Source organism: Lipophrys pholis (genome assembly GCF_963383615.2).
Source record: "Lipophrys pholis genome assembly, chromosome: 21".
Lineage (NCBI taxonomy): Eukaryota > Metazoa > Chordata > Actinopteri > Blenniiformes > Blenniidae > Lipophrys > Lipophrys pholis.
The window spans coordinates 4,994,557-5,014,769 of NC_137649.1; the positions used below are offsets into that span (position 1 = coordinate 4,994,557).

Sequence of the window (20,213 nt, forward strand, 5' to 3'; positions counted from 1 at the left end):
CCTGAATACGATCCAACAAGTCGAGCATATCACACGGTGAACCCTGCCGCCACAAATCTGCCCCGGCTGCTGTCTGAAAGGCTTCACTTAAAGTCTGTTTTTCTCTGAGCGTGCTGTAAATCCTTTTTTATTTTTTTTTTGGGGGGGGGGGGTTTCCTTTTAAGACTGATTTATAGATGGACAGAACTTCCAAGATGAAAGTTTCCACGAGAGCATCCTTTGATGGTCTGACATAATTGAGAATGTCAGAGAGAATTGCGTCAAATAATGGCTGCAAATCCATCTCACTTTTATCTGCTGCTGCCCGCTCAAGCTCATCTTCTGCTTTTTGATTTTTTTTTTTCTTTTTTTCAGTGTAAGTCATAAAACGTTCTGCATCATTTCAGCCTTCAACTTGTCGAAAATCGTTAGTTTCATCAGGCGAACTGGGCGCAAGTGTGACTTCACTCATATTTTCTAACTTTACGTCGTCTTTCATAAGCAGGGCACCGTCCACGCCCCGCAGCACCTGTAAAACCCTCTGAAAGCCGGTAGTAAAACCCTTAAGAAATTTATGGTCGTCAGTCTTTAAAAACTATGGTTTTGTAAATTCCGGAAAAGCAAGACTTTGTGAAGCTGCAACGTTTCTCATTTGACCTCCAGTACGGCCGATTGCTGCGAGGTGTAAATCTGACTCGCTGGTATGTAAAGAGCGGGCTGCACATTCAGCCGCGGGCAGGAACCGAGTTCATCTTGGATATTTTGGAATGAGAAGGAGACCTAGGGTGTGTTCACACTTGTAGATGTTGTGGAGGTAAGTACAGTGGCCTTACAGCAAGAAGACATGGGTTTGGAGGTTTGCGTAATCCAGCGTTTCCATGGATTTTCCCCAGGTAGGGGATTGGCTGGTTAACTGTGGTGACCTGACGAAGCCACGGTAATATGGGGGTTCGCACAGTTGCATTACAAAATAGACCTGCGGTTGATTCTGGATCCGATTGTTGTGGAGTTTGGATGTTCTCTCTGTGCCGTCATACTTATTGGTTCAATCGATTGCTCCAAATTGAGCTTTGTGTGTGTGTGTGGCTCTAAAAGGAGGGTGAAATCCCACCGTTTCTTTTGGATCCCGTTTACTCCACAACATTTTCAAGTGAAAATGGAAAACGTTTCGGAAACGCAAATATGAGGCCTTTTCACTTGAGACGTTGTCGTGTACACGGAGACTGAATGACCTCGATGAATGTAACGTAATGGCCCAACGGTCAGCTCGGAGCTGATTCTGGTACCGGTTTGACCACGACGCTCTTCTCCTACCTGAACCCTTCACGCTGTTGCACAGGTTGACCGTGAGGTCGTCGACGATGTCCAGCAGGAACTTGAAGTCGTTGACGTTGTACATGTGGATATCGTCGGGGTCCGTGGCGATGGACCTCAGCTCGTTCTCGTCGGCGTTCTTCACACCTGAGAGGTAGAAACAGAGTTTCACGAGCTGCAGATCATACTTTGGGTTCCCCTCCTCAAGCGCGTCGAACACAGCCGCTAACTCACCGATGGCATAGAGCTCGATGTTGTTGTCTCTCAGGTTCTGTGAGTTGAAGACGACTTCATCCTGAGACTTTCCGTCGGTGATCAGGACGCCGATTTTACGAGAATTCGGACGCATTCCCACGTTGAGCTTGAAATAGTTCTCGAGGATGAAGTTCAGAGCCATTCCTGCACACATCAGAGTGAAACAGTCGCATAAAGCTTGTTTCAAAATATTATGATTTCAGACAGACACAGAGTCTATTAGATTAAGATGGATAAAAAAGTTTGAATGACTTTCTTGATTTAACTCACAAGTTCAATCACTCTAAATGAGCTCTAGTTGTCAAATATGCGACTTTTAGCTTTAACGTTTATGTTAGTTGGTTGGTCAGTTGGATGATTAGTTGCTTGGTTGGTTAGTTGGTTGATTTTTTTGGTCAGCCAGGTGGCCAGTTGGTGGGTAGGTTGGTCGGTCAGTTCATTTTTTAACAATTAAAATGAGAATAAATCCAGACGTTCTCTTCATAAGGAACAAAACACGGGAAAAGACCTTGAGATCTGCCAGTAGATTTTACTTTTCATTCTACAAGTGAGCGTTATCCAACGGTTCTCATCTCGCATTCAGCTGATATATTCAGATCTGATTCACACACTGAGGTACAGTGATCACCTGTCATGGTGTTTCCTCCTTTATAGGGCAGGCTCTCCACGGCTTTCAGGAGAGACTCTTTGGTCGGGTGAGCGTTCAGGTGCCACTCGACCTTCGGGTCTCCGCTGTACTGAGCCAGACCTGCAGAGGAAGAAGGACTTTTTAAAAAATGAATCTATGAAGTTGAGCCAAAGAAACACATGAAACACAAATCAGAAGGAGGCAAAGGAGACAGAGTCTGTCATGACAGTTTACACATTTCATTAAAGGTGGATCAAATTTGTCCTGGTGATGTGTAACACATGTATTTCTATGATTAGCTTCCATTGGACAGATGTGAAGGAATCCCACCATGATGACTGAAATGATGTCACCGGTAAAGACATATATATGAAATACATATATTCATTCATTTATTTAGTCATTTGTCCGTCCATCCGTCTCTTCGTTTGTTTTGTTTGTTGGTCACAACTTTGAGGTGGGAATTGTTGAACACCTGTTTGGTTGTTTCTTAACTACTAAATAATAACTCACCAACAAGGATTTAATCAAAATTCCTCTTTACAGACAAAGCTACAAGAACTAGATATTCAATTCATGAGAGTGAAGAAATATGAAATCACTTAATTTATTGAATTAAATATCACTTAACTGTAAAATGTATATTTTATCTGAGAAATGTTAATGGGGTTGTTGTGAAAAGATCTAGGGCACTGATTGGCTCTGTGGATTAGATTAGACTAGACTAGACTAGAGAAGATTAGATTAGATTAGATTTTATTGATTCTTTTGAGAATAACCCCTCAACAAAATGAATCATCCAGCAACAATGCAATAGAAAATGGACAGTAAAACAAAACAGAAAAGTCTATATGTATAATGATTAAGTTTATGTTGTTGTTGTGGTGGTGGTGGTGGTGGTGGTGGTGGTGGTTGTGTTGGTGTTGGTTGGTGGTGATGGTGTTGTTGTTGTTGTGGTAGTGGTGATGGTGTTGTTGCTGTTGTGGTGGTGATGGTGTTGTTGTTGTTGTGGTGATGGTGGTGATGTTGTTGTTGTTGTTGTGGTAGTGGTGATGGTGTTGTTGCTGTTGTGGTGGTGATGGTGATGGTGTTGTAGTGGTGGTGGTGGTGATTGTTGCTGTTGTGGTGGTGGTGGTGGTGGTGGTGGTGGTAATGGTGTTATTGTTGTTGTTGTTGTTGCTGTTGTGGTGGTGGTGGTGATTGTTGCTGTTGTGGTGGTGGTGGTGGTGGTGGTGGTGGTGTTGTTTTTGTTGTTGTTGTTTTTGTTGTTGCTGTTGTGGTTGTGGTGATGGTGTTGTTGTTGTAGTGGTGGTGGTGATGGTGTTGTTGCTGTTGTGGTGGTGGTGATGGTGTTGTTGTTGTAGTGGTGGTGGTGATGGTGTTGTTGCTGTTGTGGTGGTGGTGATGGTGTTGTTGTTGTAGTGGTGGTGGTGGTGGTGATTGTTGCTGTTGTGGTGGTGGTGGTGGTAATGGTGTTATTGTTATTGTTGTTGTTGTTGTAGTGGTGGTGGTGGTGATGGTGATGGTGTTGCTGTCGTGGTGGTGGTAATGGTGTTGTTGTTGTTGTTGTTGCTGTTGTGGTGGTGGTGGTGTCGTCACAGTGCAGACAGAATGTTACCGATCTGGACTGCTTCAGGCCCGATGTTGAACACGCTGACCATGCGTCCGATGAAGTTGCGGATGGTCTTGAAGTTGATGCGTCCGATGCTCCAGGATCCGTCCACCAGCAGCACAATATCAGCCTTGGCTGAGGTCTTACACATAGTGTCTGCGGCAGGAAGAAACGCCAGCAAGTTAGCGTGGCGGAGGTGGTTAGCGTGGCGGCGGCTACGAGGCGTTCGGCGTGTGTGTGTGTGTGTGTGTGTGGGGGGGGGGGGGGGGGGGGGGGGGTAAAGAAGAGTGTGAGAGGAAAGAAGAGGAGGCAAGAGAACGCCACAGAACAATCACAAGATGTTTACACAGCGGAGAGCTTTACACAGCATTACGTAACACAAATAATTCACACTGGTAACAGATTGTGTAACAGCTGTCACATCTGGATTGACTGCTCTCGTCAGGATTTCTCTCTTCCAAGCACAGCGAGACGTTCAGGGACTTTTTTTAATGTTGTTTATGATCCGTCAGTGAATCAGCCCTGTGGTCTCTCCTGGCTGACCCTCCACCAGCAGGAGGCAGCGACTGTGACACTGATATACGACGCCTGCTGCTCCCCACTGTTACTGCACACATTCCTGCTCCAGGCACCTGTAGGAGTGAAAAATGGACGCGTGTCCTCGTTTTTAGGACGACACGCCCAGGGATTAAAAAAAAAAAAAGAAAAAGAAAAGAAAAGCGGAACCCTTGATGTGCAATTACGAAGACGTTAGGAGACAATCAGCTTTCAACTCGGTTACTCTTCAGCAGGCTGCAGAAACAGACGCCAGCAGCAGTGTTGCGGTAAACAACAAGCTCATGTGTCAGTCCGACGTCCGTCAATGAAAACAGATGTCATAAACACAGCCTGCTAATGGGCTGCAGACGACCAGAGAATAAATGTGCAGCTCAGAATGAGTGTGAGGTGCAAATCAAAGCATGTGTCCCGATGTTTTCAAGGTCGGATCAGTAGCTGCCGAAGCCTCCGACCCCAATGATCGCAAAATACGACCGCGAAATCTCCACGATTTCAACCAGAATTGAATTTTTACAGAAATCTGACACTGGAGTAAAGCAGATGTCTCGACTATGTTCGCTGGTAGTAGTTTTTCGTTCTTCGACTCCTGTTTGCCAAATGTGCAAATCAACAAAGCAACAATTTTCGGAGGTTTCGAGGCTACTTTTGTCATATAGAAAACAGTCGAAGAGTGAGTTTGTTTCCTTTCTGCCACCTGTGAGTTATTTCAGTTCAGACGTTTTTGTTTGACAGTTATACTGCCCGTTATACTGCAACAAGCTAACGCTACGGCTACTCACAGTGGGATACGTTGCTTGTCAGGAGGACAAGGTCAGTCCAAGATTAATGAGGTGCTCTTCCGGAGTTTAGTGAAATAGTCCCAGAGCTGTTTTTTTTTTTTCAAATTTCACTCACTAACTGTGTGTTATAAATTTCATAATAGTAATCAGTTTCAAATGCATTTACTGTCAAAAGTGTATTTGGTGGGATAGCTTGGACCAGGGGTGTCAGACACACTTTAGTTCAGAGCCACATTTCATCTTGAGTGGGCCGGACTGGTAAAATAGTGTGATAATAATCTTTAAATTTAAATTTGAAAAGTTTTTATTTTTTATGGTGCAGAGTATAAGTGATGAAAATGTCTATATTTTTGCCAAAACCAAATAATTACTACTAAAACTTACTCCAATCTTAACATACGGTCGATTTTAATGAAACCTTCTGGTGCAGAATACAGTGAACTGTCCAGAAAACTTCTCCCATAGTTGTTGCATTATGGGTGTTTTTTACAAACTTGCCCTGACAGCATGACTTTGAGGTTTTCTATCTTTCATGGCAGGGTCACTGATATCTCGGCTCGAGTCTCAGTGTTGTGTTGTGTCACTACTCTTTCGAATTTTGTTAAAATAATTTATATTTTCTTTGAAATCTTCACCATCTGCTTGGTGGTTTGGCCGGATTGGAGCCTCTTGCCGGCCAGTTATGGCCCACAGGCCTTATGTTGAACACCCCTGCCTTAGTCACTTATAAAACTCCACTTAGTAAGTAATGAATTTACAAATGACTGCTGGTGTATTATGTGCCTCATATGGGCCTCATTTCTACTGGAGTCTATAGACTGACATCATTTAAATCAATCAGCAAATGTAAATTACAGCAGGCTGTTCCCTTCCTTTGACGAGCCATTCACACTTTGTATAAAGGAGAGAGTTTTGAAAATGAATCCAGAATTTAACAGGCTGCAGAAAAATCACATTTTTCCAGCATATGAAGGCCATCTCAAAGCAGCTCTGCCAGACCATATGGACCTGTCACAAAGTCTGGATTAAAGCCTTCTCATGAAGCCGACTGCGGTGAGGATCTCAGAGAGGAACCTCCCGGGCCTGCTTCCCCCTCTTGGTGGGCAGTCGGTCACCGTGTCAGTTCTCCATTAGGGGAGGAATTCCTGCCCTGGGGTCGGCACCTCCTCAGGGGTGTATGAGAACCATAACATTTTTCCAAGCTGCATACACGCCAGAGGCGGCTAACCTTCCAGATCCACATCCATAATTACAAACAGACCCTCGGTCCACACTTCAGACGGTGTAAAAAGGAGAAAATATCCACCTTTGCACGACTAGAGACACATTTGGTCGGCAGACACCAAAGTCAGGGGGAACGAAGATTTGTGTTTGTCTCAATGCAGTCAAACGTCTAACTGGTAGGAGAGATCAGGGAACGGGTCAAACAGGCCACTTCATATATGGAAGCGTTAACTCTTAGCACGGGTTTCAGCCTCACTTCACACACTAAAGCTCATTCACCCTAATCTATTTTTGGCCCCGTGAACGTCGAAATAACATAAAGATCTTTCCACGGTGAAAAATTCTACATGCTGGCGACGATACGGGCAACGCCTTGAGGCGGGCGTCTGGTCTGCAGGCCTGCTCTTTGAGACGTGTGGTGTGACGAGAGCTGTCGGCGTTTACCCGAAGGAGCGATGGCGGGAGGCTCGGGATCCTCGGTGAGCGTCGTCTTTTCCTCTCCCGCGAGAGGCAAACTCTCCCCTCCATCAAACATCCCAAACACTGCAACGGAGTACTTTGTTCCCGCCCTGAGGTGAAGAGGGAAACCACATGAACCAACGCCAGGAGATTTTATGATCAACAGATTTCTGCAACAGTCTGTCATGGGCGGCTGGTTCCTTCCAAAGGTGGTGACGAGACAGGTCTCTGTACCGGCGACTGCAGGAAAAAAGTTCAAGAGGCCTAACAAGTTCACACAGGAAGCCTCCTTATGAGTTTTTTGAAACATTTCTTAAATGCTGCTTCCACCTGTATTTATCCACCTGTAGCAAGGGATCTGACTGACTCAGGCACCGTTTACACGGCAGTGTTTTCAAGCGAAAATGCAAAACTTTTGAAGCGCTTTAGGCGTCTGTTCACACAAAACCGGAGCTCGGAGTCACTGGATAACCAGCTTTTTGAAAAAAAAAAACCTCTTTCAAGATGGAACTTTTCGGAAAAGCTCCGACCCCATTTTAATAGAAATGAGTGAAATTGCAACTCTTGTGAGTTTCTAACTTGTTCCTGTTTCGTTTCTTGCTCAGTACCTTTCTCCTTCCCTCACACGTTTGTGTCTCGTCACTGAAAATGTAGCGAATAGTTAAGAAACTCTAAAGCTTACCTGAGTTCCTCCAGAACGACCGTGTTATCGTAAGGTCCAACCTGGAGCTCGCCCAGATCAACGTCATCCTCCGTGGGGTGAAAAGTCACTTTGTATCCCTTAACGTTCCCTGGCGCCGGATCCCAGGAGACTCGGAAACTGCTCTTAGCCGGCTCTGATGTCTGGAGGTTCCTGGGAGACTTGTAGGGCGACACTGTAATTGAAAAGAAATAGCGGGCATTTGAAAAAAAACTAAAAAAAACGAAACATTTCCAGAACAAAAACTAATAGAACTGTGACTCTTGGCAAAGTTTTTTTTAAGATGAACCAAACTACATTCAAGCCAGTTTGTCATTAGTCCATAATACAATTCCTTAAACCTGGTGTGGCTCAATCAGAAGCCCAGTGTCATGCCGTGTGTTAGTATAATAATAATAATAATATCAATAATAAAAAAAATAATGATAATGATAATGATAATGATAATAATAATAATAATAATAATAATAATAATAATAATAATAATAATAATAATAATAATAATAATAATAATAATAATAATAAGACTTCAGTGTTGAGAAGGTGCAGCAGCACCTTTAGTGTGAGAGATTCATCCTCACAAGTTGTTTGACCTCGACGTCAGTTTTTTTTGGCGGGACAAGAGAAGAAAAAAAAATCTGAAACTTGGCCCAAAGGATCTCGTTTGTTTCCAACACAGAATGACTTGTGCTATTGTTTCTCTTGTAATGAGTGACAAAACTGTCAAACAAGCCAGATCTTTTTTTCCATTTCTTTTGCAATACCGAGGACTCAGAGGGGAACGTACGGAGGTAAGCACTCCAGCCCCTTCAAGGAAATCATTCCTTCCTTCAAACTCAGAAGCAGATTCAGTCATTTGTTTTCTCATCTTGTGTCGGGCTCATTTAAGAAATAAAGAAATTCCCTTTACATTACAATTATTTTCTTTTCCTTCAGAAACTTTCAGATTCATCCCTCGCAGAAGCACAGAAGGGAATTTCATGTTTAACAATTTGAAATATCAAACTTTTCAAATTGTTTGCATCTACAACAGGGGCGTCAAATCAAATACACTGCCCGTGTGCCAGAACCGGCCCACCAGAGTTCAATATAATACATTTTGCCAGCTGTTAGGAATTGTGACATTAACTGCAATGTATTTATTTGACCACCAGGGGTGCACTTTGGTCTGAATTATGTGGCGAGTCAGTTCAGGTGATCAGGATTACTACACAGATTTAGAAATGTTAAGTTATTCTGATTATAATGTGAACTAGCCGACTATATTTATGAGTTCCAGCTTTGTGTGATCAACTGTTTTATGTGTTTGAAGAAGTAAATAGTGGAATTTTCCATTTTCAGGTTTGTGGTGTGCTTTAAAAGGATAGTTCATTAAAGGTAGTGGTTTAGAGATTATAATGTAAGTATTTACCAATACGGCCCACTTGAGATCAAATTGCTTTCTACATCAGCGTAAAATGAGTTTGACATCCCTGATCTAACTAGAGACAATTTTCATCCTCACAAAAGTGTCAAAAGGTTTGATATCAGTCAGCAGCAGAGCTAAACTATCCAGAATCAGCTCAAGAACAAACACAGGCAACCAGGTTGGGAAATGACAAAAGCTGAGGTCCACTCCCCCTCACGTTTCAACAATCCAATCCCACCAATAATTCCAGACTGAGCAGAAGTTGAACTGTCCTTGGTTAAGATGTGTCTGCAGTGTGCTGTCTCTCAGAGGGTTGAATTATGGACCAACGTACGTGTCGTTCCTACTCCTTGCCTTGCTTTTCCTTCCCCGCGCTTGTAGATGGGTAGAACGACGATGTCGTACGTGGTCATGGGCTGCAGGCGCTTCATGACGGTGGAGGCGGCTGTCGCGGGGATCTTCAGGACCACCTCTTTGCCTCCCTCTTTGGGGACGTACTTCAGCCGGTAGTTGACCACCTTGCCCGGCGCTTTCGTCCAGGTGACTCTCATGGTGCGCTCAGTCTCGTCTGACACTTTCAAGCTTTTAGCAGCAGCTGAGGCTGAAAGAGACAAAGGCAAAGACTCAATATCTCCCGACAATGAGAAGAAATCAGTGCTCTCAGAAGTAAATCGCAGCAAACCTGTGGTTTCTTTAATAATGTCTGTTGCTCCATTAGAGATACTTTTGCTAAGTTGCCTCATTCTGAGGTTATAGCAGTTCCTTTGCCTTTGTTCCATTTAACAGAACAGATGACCACAAATTCAGCCTGTGTAGGAATCATTTTCCTTTCAGTTGAATAACAATCCTTTAGTTCGATGCAGAAAATATACTTGACAAGACAGAAACCGAATTTTTGACAAAGGTGTTAAACTTTTCCAGGGTTTCAAAAACCGGCCCTGCCTTCTCGAAATGTCTTGATGTTGATCGAGCAACAAGGACTTTGATGAAAGAGTCTGTTTCCAGTTCAAACCTTAAAGAGTTTCATTCTTGTTGAAGTTGTCTGTGTTAAAAATGTTCAGTGTCAATGTTTATATTGGAGAAAACCTCACAGTGATAGAAAATATCAGGTTCTGGTTCAAAGAGTTTAGGTGTATGTCCATTTTTATATTAGGTTTAAATGTTGGGTGTTGTCCTTTTTCAAAGAGTCTGGATTTTCTATTTAAAAAAGTAATCATCTATTGACAAGGATCCAAGGATTTTTGTCTGGAGAACTTAGATCTTGACTAATACAGGTGGTTTAAAGTGGAGTTTGTTTAGAACCGTGGGAGTTTATGGTCTAATTTTAAAGAGTCCAGAACTTGGAGTTTTCTTTCATTAATCCTCCACAAGCATGACTTTTGACCTTCCAGTGAAAAGAGCCGCCGATGAATAAATATCTGATGTTTTACTTGAGTTACTAATGAGACTAATCTTAAGAGGTCAAGCAGAACAAGAGTGAAATGTCCCAGTTAAGGAGTAATGTCATCTATATCTGATTCCACGATTTGGATTTTATCCAAAATAAGTAACTTTTGAGATATTTAAGGTGAAAATCACACGTCTAAATGATTTTTCAATGTCTTCATTGTGCTGTGTGGCACATTCTTGTCTTGTTCGCGCCACAAAAAGCAAAAGATTTCATCATTTCTAACTCTCCCTCTCCACCGTCAACTCGATTCCTTCTGTATTCCATCAGTAACTGTTATATTTTCATAACTTAAGACATTGTGTTGAGTAACACCATCCGCTTCAAGCCAAATCCACTTGGTTATGAATTAGGCTCTCACCCAGAACTGATCAATTGGAAGGAAATGGTAACCACATTTTCCTTTCACACTGAAAAACAGGCAAAGACCAGTAAAATATAATTTACTTATTTGGACAATTCTTCAGACGGGGGATTTAATGATCCAAGGGAAAGTTTTCGTGCTACTCCGTTTGAGTTTTATGGGTTTTTATTGATGGGGGAAAAAAAATCTAATTTTTGGGCGAGTTGATGAATGAGAACTAACCTACACGGGTGTTTTGTTGTAAGGACTCATTGAGGAAACAATGTGTGCAGAGACGTGTCAGTCTATCGACATGTCGGTGCGTTCCGGGTGCCCTGGGATTTATTTCTCCTTCAGGACTGCGAAGGTGTTGACATTTTTAGAGTTCAACTTGACGCCGTTCGCAGGACACCCACGCTGCGCCGGCCCTCCTGACCGAGAACAAACCTGTCACGGCGCTCTCAATCACAGCTGGAATCTAATTGAAAATGAAAATCCTAATTTAACGACGCACACAGACCCCGAAAGAAGAATCCTTTTGAATACTGCCAACTGTAGAAATATGCAAGAAATAAACTCTTCTATTCTCGTTATTCTCACAAAAAGGAAGCTTTGAATCTACTTTGGCTGCTTTTCATGTGGCACGCTGCCTCACAATCAAAGCACAGTGTTTTGTGCCAAAGGTCTGACACTGGATAGAGTGAGAGTGTCCTTAATTTCCCCTCTGAGGGAGAAAAACACAAGTTTATGACTTTTAAAGGCATGGACTGACCCTGACCAGCCTGGAGAGGTGACTTTAAAAGCAACCTATCACTCTGCCGTGGAACAGCACAGGGTTGTCAGTATAAAGCAGGGGAGTCAAACATAAGGCCAGTGGGCCAAACTTAAACCCCTAAACCCTCAAGAGGCTCTAAATCCTGGCAAACCACCAAGCAAATTGTAAAAATTTCAAAGAAAATACTGATATTTTTCAGACACTTCTTAGGAGTTGCATGATGCTGCCACCACCATGCTTTCGTGCTACAACCATGTCAATGTGTTTTGGGTAACTTGCAAATCAAAGAACCTCCTTGAACAAGATGTTTAACACTTGTCCAATGTACTTATGAGCTTTCTTCAACACCTCTCGTAGATTGTGAGAGATTCTGTAACAACTTGTCTTCTATTGAATCAGGTCAGTCATTTCAAAGCAGGGGCGTTAACCACATCTTAATTCACAGGCCACAGACAGTCCAATTTCATCTTTAGTGGGCCGTACCGGTAAAATCGTGCCATAATAACCTTTAAATCTAAACTTTAAAGTTTTTTCTTTGTTGTGTTTCAGCGTATACCTTTCTGAAAATGTCTATATTCTCAAAAAAAAAAAAAAATTGCTCCTGAAATGACTCCAATCACAACATAAAGCCCATTTAAATGAAAACTTTTAGTGCAAAATACAGTGAAATGTCCAAAAAAACTTAACAAACTCACACTGGCAGCATGACTTTGAGGCTAATGTTAGTTTGTTATCTTTCATGACAGCATCACTGAGCCCTTGTGGCCCACTTTTGACCCACGGCCCTTATGTTTGACATCCCTTCTTCGAAGGAACTGTAGTGCACGCTTTAACTCATTAAACATCCTTTACTAATAAAACGGTTGTCTTGTATTTATTCACATCATTGGCATGGTTCTTTCAACTTGGTTTTCTTACCATCAGTGGTCTCCTGTCCGGTGAGCGGGTTGCTGTCTTTGCTATCGTATGCGGCAACGACGGTCACCTGGTAAAGCGTCTCTGGAGTCAGACCATCCAGCACGGTGCTGGTCATGTCGAACGGCACCGTTTTCTCTCCAGCCTCCTCAGTGTACAGCGACTTCCACCGGACGCGGTACATCTTCACGTTCCCGGGCGCCGCCGTCCACGACGCCACGAAGCTGGTGTCCGTCACATCGCTGGTGACCAGGTTTTTAGGAGGGCCAACATCTGAAAAGAGCAGGTGAAGCAGGTATTAATGAACTGTGCAGTTTCCATTACAGCTGTACTAAAGTTTTTATAAAAACCTATTAACCAAATGTAGTGGAGTCACAACACAGCTAAATGTATAAAATTGCTTAAAAGTGATCGAGACTATCATTGAAGTCACAATGAGTTTACTGAAATAACAGCACAGGCACACTCACATGAGTGACAGCGCTCGCGTATTTTCAGCGATTTCGTGACCTCAACTCAACTGTCTGGCTGCCGAAGCTCAAAGACGCCAAAACCCACATATATGTAACCCCAAATCTAATTTAGTCAGGAAAATAAAGTGAAACCCACTGGAGACGAGAGCTGCTGCACGCAGACATACGATGATGTTAACATAGAGACACTGCGCACCAATGGAAATAATCATGAACGATGGAAATAAGGAAGAAGCGGGTTCCGTCAATATCTAATTATCCTTCTTCGTCGGTGCAGACTGAACGACAGCATGCTGAGACGAGCCAAGTTTCCACAACGGGATAATTGTCAGAAAATCTAAGACCCAGAGAGCGAGTGTTAAGTAAGTCTCACAGAGGATTTCACCAGAAGATACAGATCTTTGGAGGGAAAGACAAACACCAGCCTCTCCAAATATGTATAAGCAGAAAAGTTGTTCCTGGTCAGATTTCATGAAAATAAAGTGTTGTCGTCGCACACCAACAGAAGGTGGACAGACAGAATGACGGTATGTTTACCTTCATTGTGGATAATTAAACACGATAACACACTGACACTTGTTATGGGCAGTGGCCTGAAATATGTGGACAATTATTGAACTAATTGAAAATGTAAAATTATTAACGATAACAATAATTAATAATATTTTATTATCTGCATTTCATATTTGTGACCTTTTAGAACCAGTCGTTAAAACAAAACAGAAACACTAAGTTTTCGCGTTTTCGTCTCAGAAAAGTTTCCCGTTTGCACAGCAGCATTTTAAAAACAATGTCCGTTCACAAGGAAACAGCACAGAATAGAAAATATACTGAGGAGTCATGACACTCCCAAAGCAAACATTGTTATTAATGTCCGTCTGCTCTTGCATGTGCAGGACATGAATTTATCACGGCTGAGGTGCACATGCACAGTAGCAGCATTTAAGTTGTGTCGGAACTTTTTCAAAAAAAAGTTAAACCCAAAATGCAACTTGAAAACCTTGTCGAGTAAACGGAGCCTTTATGGTATGTGTAACCTCATACAAACACTTTCTCAATGCACATCTTCAAAGTTCTTTCAAAATCTTGTTGTTTCTTCCTGATCACCACATGGTACAATATTTGGTGAGGTTTTTATTCATTACATTTTGATGTAATGACATGTTTTTTTAAAGGCAGATTAGGCTCAGGGTTAGGCTGAGTGTTGAGTGGATTTCACTCAAAGCACTTCACATTGCGATATACATTCATTGTCTGGTTTAAACGACACGGTGTATTTGTTCCTCTTCTGTCGCTGCTGTTCCCTATGAGCTTTTCTCTATCTGCTTCACGTGGCTCCGTGTCGGAAAACTAGAAGGCAAACCGGCAGGCTCTCTAACTCACAGCCTTCAGATGGAGTGTGGAATATCTGGCCCTCTGACACACACTCACAACAGTTTTTCCACAATCTATCACCGAGAAAGTCCAGACGAAAACACAAGAAAGCAAGAATCTAATAGATGTTTGGAGATATTTCCATCTCTCTGTCTCAACCACCAACATTCAGACAGATGAAGCTAAAGGCTGCTACTGCTAATCAAAGCTACAGGCTAATGTTACCACGGGATCTTTCATGCTGCTGTCAGAAGGACCGAGTCAATTCAAAACTAATGAGGTGCTCAAACTCTATTAAATAGGGGCTTGTGAGCTTCTTTTCACCAGAAATAAAAACTCTGGATCACACCGAGGCTAACGCTAACTGTTGACTGTGTTTTGGCAATGGTACATTCGCTTCGTTTTTGTCTGCTTACGTCACTGTTTGACCATTTTGTTAATAATGAGGGTACTTTAAGAAAGGTTCTTGAAGAAAGCTTTATATTAGTTTCTTGACTGGATTTAAGGTTTAAAGTCATCCAAAGGACTAGAAAAGACAGGTTAGGTTCTGAAGTTGGTCTCCTCCTGATGAGTACCAATCAGCTGGATACTGCAGCAGGTGAAGAGCACATGATCGGGTTCAGTCAGGTCAGATCTCTGACAGATTTCTTACTGTCTGAGCAAGCAGACGGTCTGGAAGGATCCCAGACTGGGACTCCTGCTGCTGGAGGCTTCAGTCCCTGTGGAAAACGCTCGCTGGACATGTTTCAACTACCGTGAGCCATTTAGAGCCACTTGAAGGGCACGGAATAACTCAAGTGTTTGTACGGTTGCTCAGATGGAGGGTGTGTGTGTTTGTGTGTGTGTGTGTGCGTGTGTGTGTGCGTGCGTGCGTGCGTGTGTGCGTGCGTGCTTGGTGGCGGTGGGGGGGCTGCGGAGTTGTTGGTGCTGGTACACGTTGCAGGATAAACGTCTGCGTAATTCGGTGAGCGAGTTTCCATTTGAAGTGTTTATATTCGTATGAATAGGACACCTGCGCTGAGTCACGCACAAGGTCCTCACAGATCCATAAAAACTTTCAAAATGTCCTAAATTTAGCTTTTTATTTTGAGTGTTGGTTTACCGTTACTGGAAATTTGGGCAGTTCTGTCTCAACTCATCTTCTGGGCTTAGATTTCGAGTCCAGTTATGTAAACATGGCACTTCACGTGTTGTCATTCTCTGTCGTCATGGAAACATGATCATTTTGTCATCATGCTCAATAGTCATAAAAACATAATCATGTTATCATGTTATCTGTTATCATGATCAGTCGTTACGGTAACGTGACATGCTCTTTGTCTCTGGAAACATGATGCTCTTCATGTTGTTATGCTCTGTAGTCATGGAAACATGACGGTGCCACCATGGAAACGCTATACGTCGTTATGCTTAGCAGTCACAGAAACATCATGCTTCCCTCAGCATTTGAACACGATCGGTCATTATGGAAACATGGGGCTCCCTCTGTCGTCATGGAAACATGACATTTAACACGCGTCAAGCTGAGTAGTCATGGAAACTCGACACTCCGAGGTCGTCGTGCTCAGTAGTCATAGAAACATGAAGCTCCCTATGTTGTCATGGAAACACGGAAGTCATCATGTCGTCACCATAAATCGTTATGGAAACATGGCGCTCTCTCTGTCGTCACAGAAACACGACACTCAAACATGACAGGTCCTATGCAGTCAAAGATGTCGCCATGGAAACACGATGCTCTGTCAGTTGGTGCTGCGTTTGGACCAGAGCATCAAAAGTCGATATGACCATGGAGCAAACTAACTACAACATATAATTTTACATTTTGATTCGCGCCCCGGGCCACATAAGACAAATAAAGCTGGGAGGTCAGAGCCTCAGCGCAGCTCACCTTAACCTCACCTGCAGCACACCTGGTGGGAAAGGTTACCCAGAACCAAACGATCTGCTCTGAGCTGAAAGTCATTTCAACAGGTCAGGACAAGTTTGGTGTCCAGGACTGATGTAACCCACCCACGACTACAGCAGCGGAAAACAGACGCATCGAGAGCCTGCCGATGTATTTTTAAACTTCACGAGGCTGAAATTTGGATTTAATGATTGTCTGGGACATTAAAACATAAAGGAAAGCACTCAAAGCTCATTATCATTGTAAAACTTGTCTGGAAAAGCCCTCCAAACACACCTCATCACTTCAATTTGCTGCACATTTTAAGGTTTATTGTCATTTTTTTTTAATGGCTAGGAAGGCTAGAAGGAGCCATTCAATGGTAATTATGTAATTTATGAGATACACTCATCAATCTTTGACTTCTTGAAAATAGTCACAGAGATTGGAGGAGTTTTCCATCCCACAACAGCCGCATGCATCACATATTCCTGGGTGAAGTTGAATTTTTGGGGGTTTTCCAGATGAGATTAAACCTAACCAAAGGATGAGGTGAGATGGACCACATTTATACAAACAGTACTGGAGCTGTACATGTAATCCTCTTTGTCATTGGGCAGGTCAGAAAGGGTCAAAGCAGCGTTTGAAGCAGAGTTCCATTTCACATGTCAACCCGTCAATTTTGGCATGAAGAGCACTTTTCCATTTTAGCTCGAATGCGATCATGAATGGAAAAAAAAAATAATCCTGCATGCAAAGCTTTTACTGTACAATAAGAGGGTTTACACCGAAAGAGTCTGAGTTCATGGGGTTTAACGCCAAAGTAATGTGGAACATCCGTCCTGCCAGCTACCTCTGATTGATGTGAGGCAACAAGCGGAGAGTTCTGCCGGCTGCACCAGCGCTGTGGAGAACAGCCCTTCCTCTGACAACGGAGTGTCAAACATCTGACCCGAGGGCCAAAACTGGCCTGCAAGACTCTCCAGTCCGGCCAAACCACCAAGCAAATTGCAAAACTTTTTAAGAAAACATCAATTTAGTTAGTAAATTTGTGACTCTAGCACTGCAATGAAACTTGCGTTTTCCGCCATTTACATCGAGATGAAACGTTTACAAAAAGTTGTGTTTTCCTCCTTTTCCACAGAGGGGGTTGGGGCATTTTTGAAAAGTTGCACTTTCTTTCATTTTCGCGGAGTCCTAACATTTTCAAAAAGTTGCATTTTTCTCTGTTTCCACGGGGATGTACTGGGAGCGTTGTCGAAAAGTTGTGTTTTCCTCTGTTTCCATTGAGAATGACTGGGATCATTTCTGAAAAGTTGCATATTTACTCGTTTACAAGGCGATGAAGTCTGAGCATTTTCAAAAAGTTGTGTTTTCCTCCATTTTCACGGAAGCAAAGTCATACCTTTTTCAAAAAGTTGCGTTTCCCTCCGTTTCCATAAAGATGGAGTCGTGACGTTTTCAAAAAGATGAGTTTTCTTACGTTTACACGGAGGCAGACTGGGAGCGTCCTTGAATAGTTCTGTTTTCAGTGGTGTAGAAGCACCGTTGTTGTGTAAACAGAAACCCAAAACACAACAAAAGTTTAGCATTTTCCCTCGTCGTGTAAACAAGGCCGAAGTCATTTGAGGGTTAAACGTTGCTAATTTGTGAGCTGTCATATGATCTGTAACTGACATAAATAATTACCAAGTACTGAAAACTTTCCTGCAATCCCAATAAGTGATATACATTTTGTTCTACCTGTATATTTATCACAAACTCCTTGCCATATCCCCACATTTCTTTAAAATAAGAATCTGCATGTTATTCCCCAAAATTTTGAGCTGCACTTATGTAAAGAAAATGCTTTCCTGTAACCAACAAACAGTTAAGCTTCTTTTTTTTTTTTTTTCCAAAAGCAACTCTGCACAGCATTAACAGACGTGCATTAAAAGACATGCTAGTGCATGTTTGTATGGTCCGAAACATTTTGGCTTATGTGCAAAAATGCATGAATGAAATTTATGTCTCTCTGAACGGTCCTGATACTTGGAAGCAGGAAAAACGCCTATGAGTGAGTTGAGCTCTCGCTGACATGCGACAGTGTGGATTTGATGGTGATTTTTGTGACGCTGCATGCGTGTGACCGGCGTTACTTGTCTGGGGTTGGACGCAGCGTTAGTGGACAGAGCAGCCTGCTGCCACACAGGCTGACAGGTGAAGATGAGAAGCAGCAAGACCGAACAGGAATGTAAAGTCAGCTGAGAGCAAAGGCTGGAAGGTTAGGAGGAGCAGGGAAGACTGACTCACTCCTTCGTCTCCTTCCCTTCTCTTTCTTCGGCTCTCCTCATGTTATGTTTTCCTTTTTTCTTTGCCTTTGCCTTTGTTACGCTCTTTATTTCTTTCCGCCCTGTGAGGGCTTGCCTGGAATTTAACGGCGTTGTCCGTAGTGTCTGTGTTTCGGCCTGCACAGCCTCCGGTTTCCTCACTGGGTCCCCCCTTTTTTCCTTTTTTTTTTTTTTCTTCTTCTTTATTTTGCCGAGTGCTTCAAGTCATTTCTTGGGTGTTTACACAGTTTACATGCTCTGCTGTGTTGCGTTCACGGTCTGGCTCAGTGTTGTACAAGTTACTATAGAAAAGCAAACCTACACCTTTCTATTAATAAAAAGTAGTACGTTCTTTTAATGGTTTCTGAAAATTACAACTTGTTACTTTGTCTCACATTTCCCTGTTTGATCCGGACCAGAGTTCTCTTCTGGGAGTTTCTGGGAAAGACCGTTTCGCTTAAGCGTCTCGAATGCTACTCCGAACGCCGGACCGGCGCTAACAAGCTATCTCTGGTCCTCTCGAAAACGTCGATCTCGGTTCTCATGCAAGCGGTCTTTCCAGCGGGCGGGGTGAGAGGACAGCGTGAGAGGACAGCGTGAGAGGACGTGACGTAGAGCGTATTCTGCATTGTGTAGCACAAAAACAAAGCTAACCACGCGAATCAGAAGAAGCAGACACAGAAAGAAAAAGTTGGATCATATCTCGCGAGCAAACGAGGAGTAGTGAGGAAGCAGTAGAGAGGAAGAAGTAGTGGGAAAGGCGCCGCTCAATATCTGGTCTGAAGACTATATATCACCATTGTTTGTGGCTTCCCATCAGCCTAACGAGCTAACTAGCCTAGCCGCCATGGTCTAAAGCGGGGGGACTGCCGTGCTTCTTCTTTGCTTCCCCTCTAGTCAGTGTGTGTTTGGGGCGATAGCACCCTCAAATGAGCAGCTGTCATACATGCGTGACATTTTTCAGGCGGTTTGATCCCAAAGGTGCTGCTTCAACGCGACTGAACCAAATGAAATTACATACTTACCCACCAAGTGAACCGAGTCCCTGAGCCTCCGAATGTGAAAAGCTCCTCAATTAGGATGTCTTAATAATGTGGACTAAGCTGTGTAAATGCTAAGAACTTCAACTGAAGTCAAGAAATTAGTTAGTGGGAGGAAGATGCTCTATTACAGGTTTGTCAAACACCTTTTAGTTTTTAGTTCAGGAGCCACATACAGTCCTTTTTCATCTCGAGTGGGCCAAACCGGTAAAATAGAAACACAATAACCTTTAAATGTAATCTATAAAGATTTTTTTAATTGTGGCACAGAGTATACGTAATGAAAATGTCTCGATTTTTGCAAAAGGTAAATAATTACTACTGAAAATTACTCAAATATCAACATGAAGCCAATTTCCATGAAACCTTCTGGTGCAAAATACAGTGAAATGTCTAAAAAACAGGCTGGTTGTAGCCCATCGGCCTTATGTTTGACACCCTTGTAACCCAACTGTTTGGGCTTCACATTGTCGTATACTCAACTAAGTGTGTGAAGTGTTATCGTAACTGATTGTAAAAGTTAGGAAAATATGTGGTAATTTTTTCAGCATTACCAGTAAAGCTATCTGTCCTGATCTCTTTTCTTTTCCCTTCTCACCACTTCTCTCTGCTTTGGAAGTTTATTTTTACTCTCCAGTAACAACAAGCCCGTCCTCTGAAGCCTCTGCAGGAACTGAAAAAACGAAACACCTCGAACATATCGCTCTGGCCTGAAGAGAAGCCACGTTAAACA

At 42.9% G+C, this 20,213-nt stretch overlaps 1 protein-coding gene across 6 annotated transcripts in view; it reads right to left on the minus strand.

Annotated features, from left to right (window-relative positions):
- Positions 1–20,213, minus strand: part of col12a1b (collagen, type XII, alpha 1b) — a 143,144-nt gene that overhangs the window by 92,547 nt on the left and 30,384 nt on the right. For all 6 annotated transcript variants that reach the window (XM_080490675.1, XM_080490677.1, XM_080490676.1 and 3 more), the window contains 8 exons: positions 12,400–12,669; positions 9,251–9,517; positions 7,491–7,683; positions 6,794–6,918; positions 3,795–3,944; positions 2,177–2,296; positions 1,528–1,692; positions 1,294–1,440 (listed from right to left, as the gene is read on the minus strand). In XM_080490675.1, the coding sequence (XP_080346801.1) occupies positions 1,294–1,440; positions 1,528–1,692; positions 2,177–2,296; positions 3,795–3,944; positions 6,794–6,918; positions 7,491–7,683; positions 9,251–9,517; positions 12,400–12,669 (1,437 nt within the window). The remainder of the gene's footprint in view (positions 1–1,293; positions 1,441–1,527; positions 1,693–2,176; positions 2,297–3,794; positions 3,945–6,793; positions 6,919–7,490; positions 7,684–9,250; positions 9,518–12,399; positions 12,670–20,213) is intronic.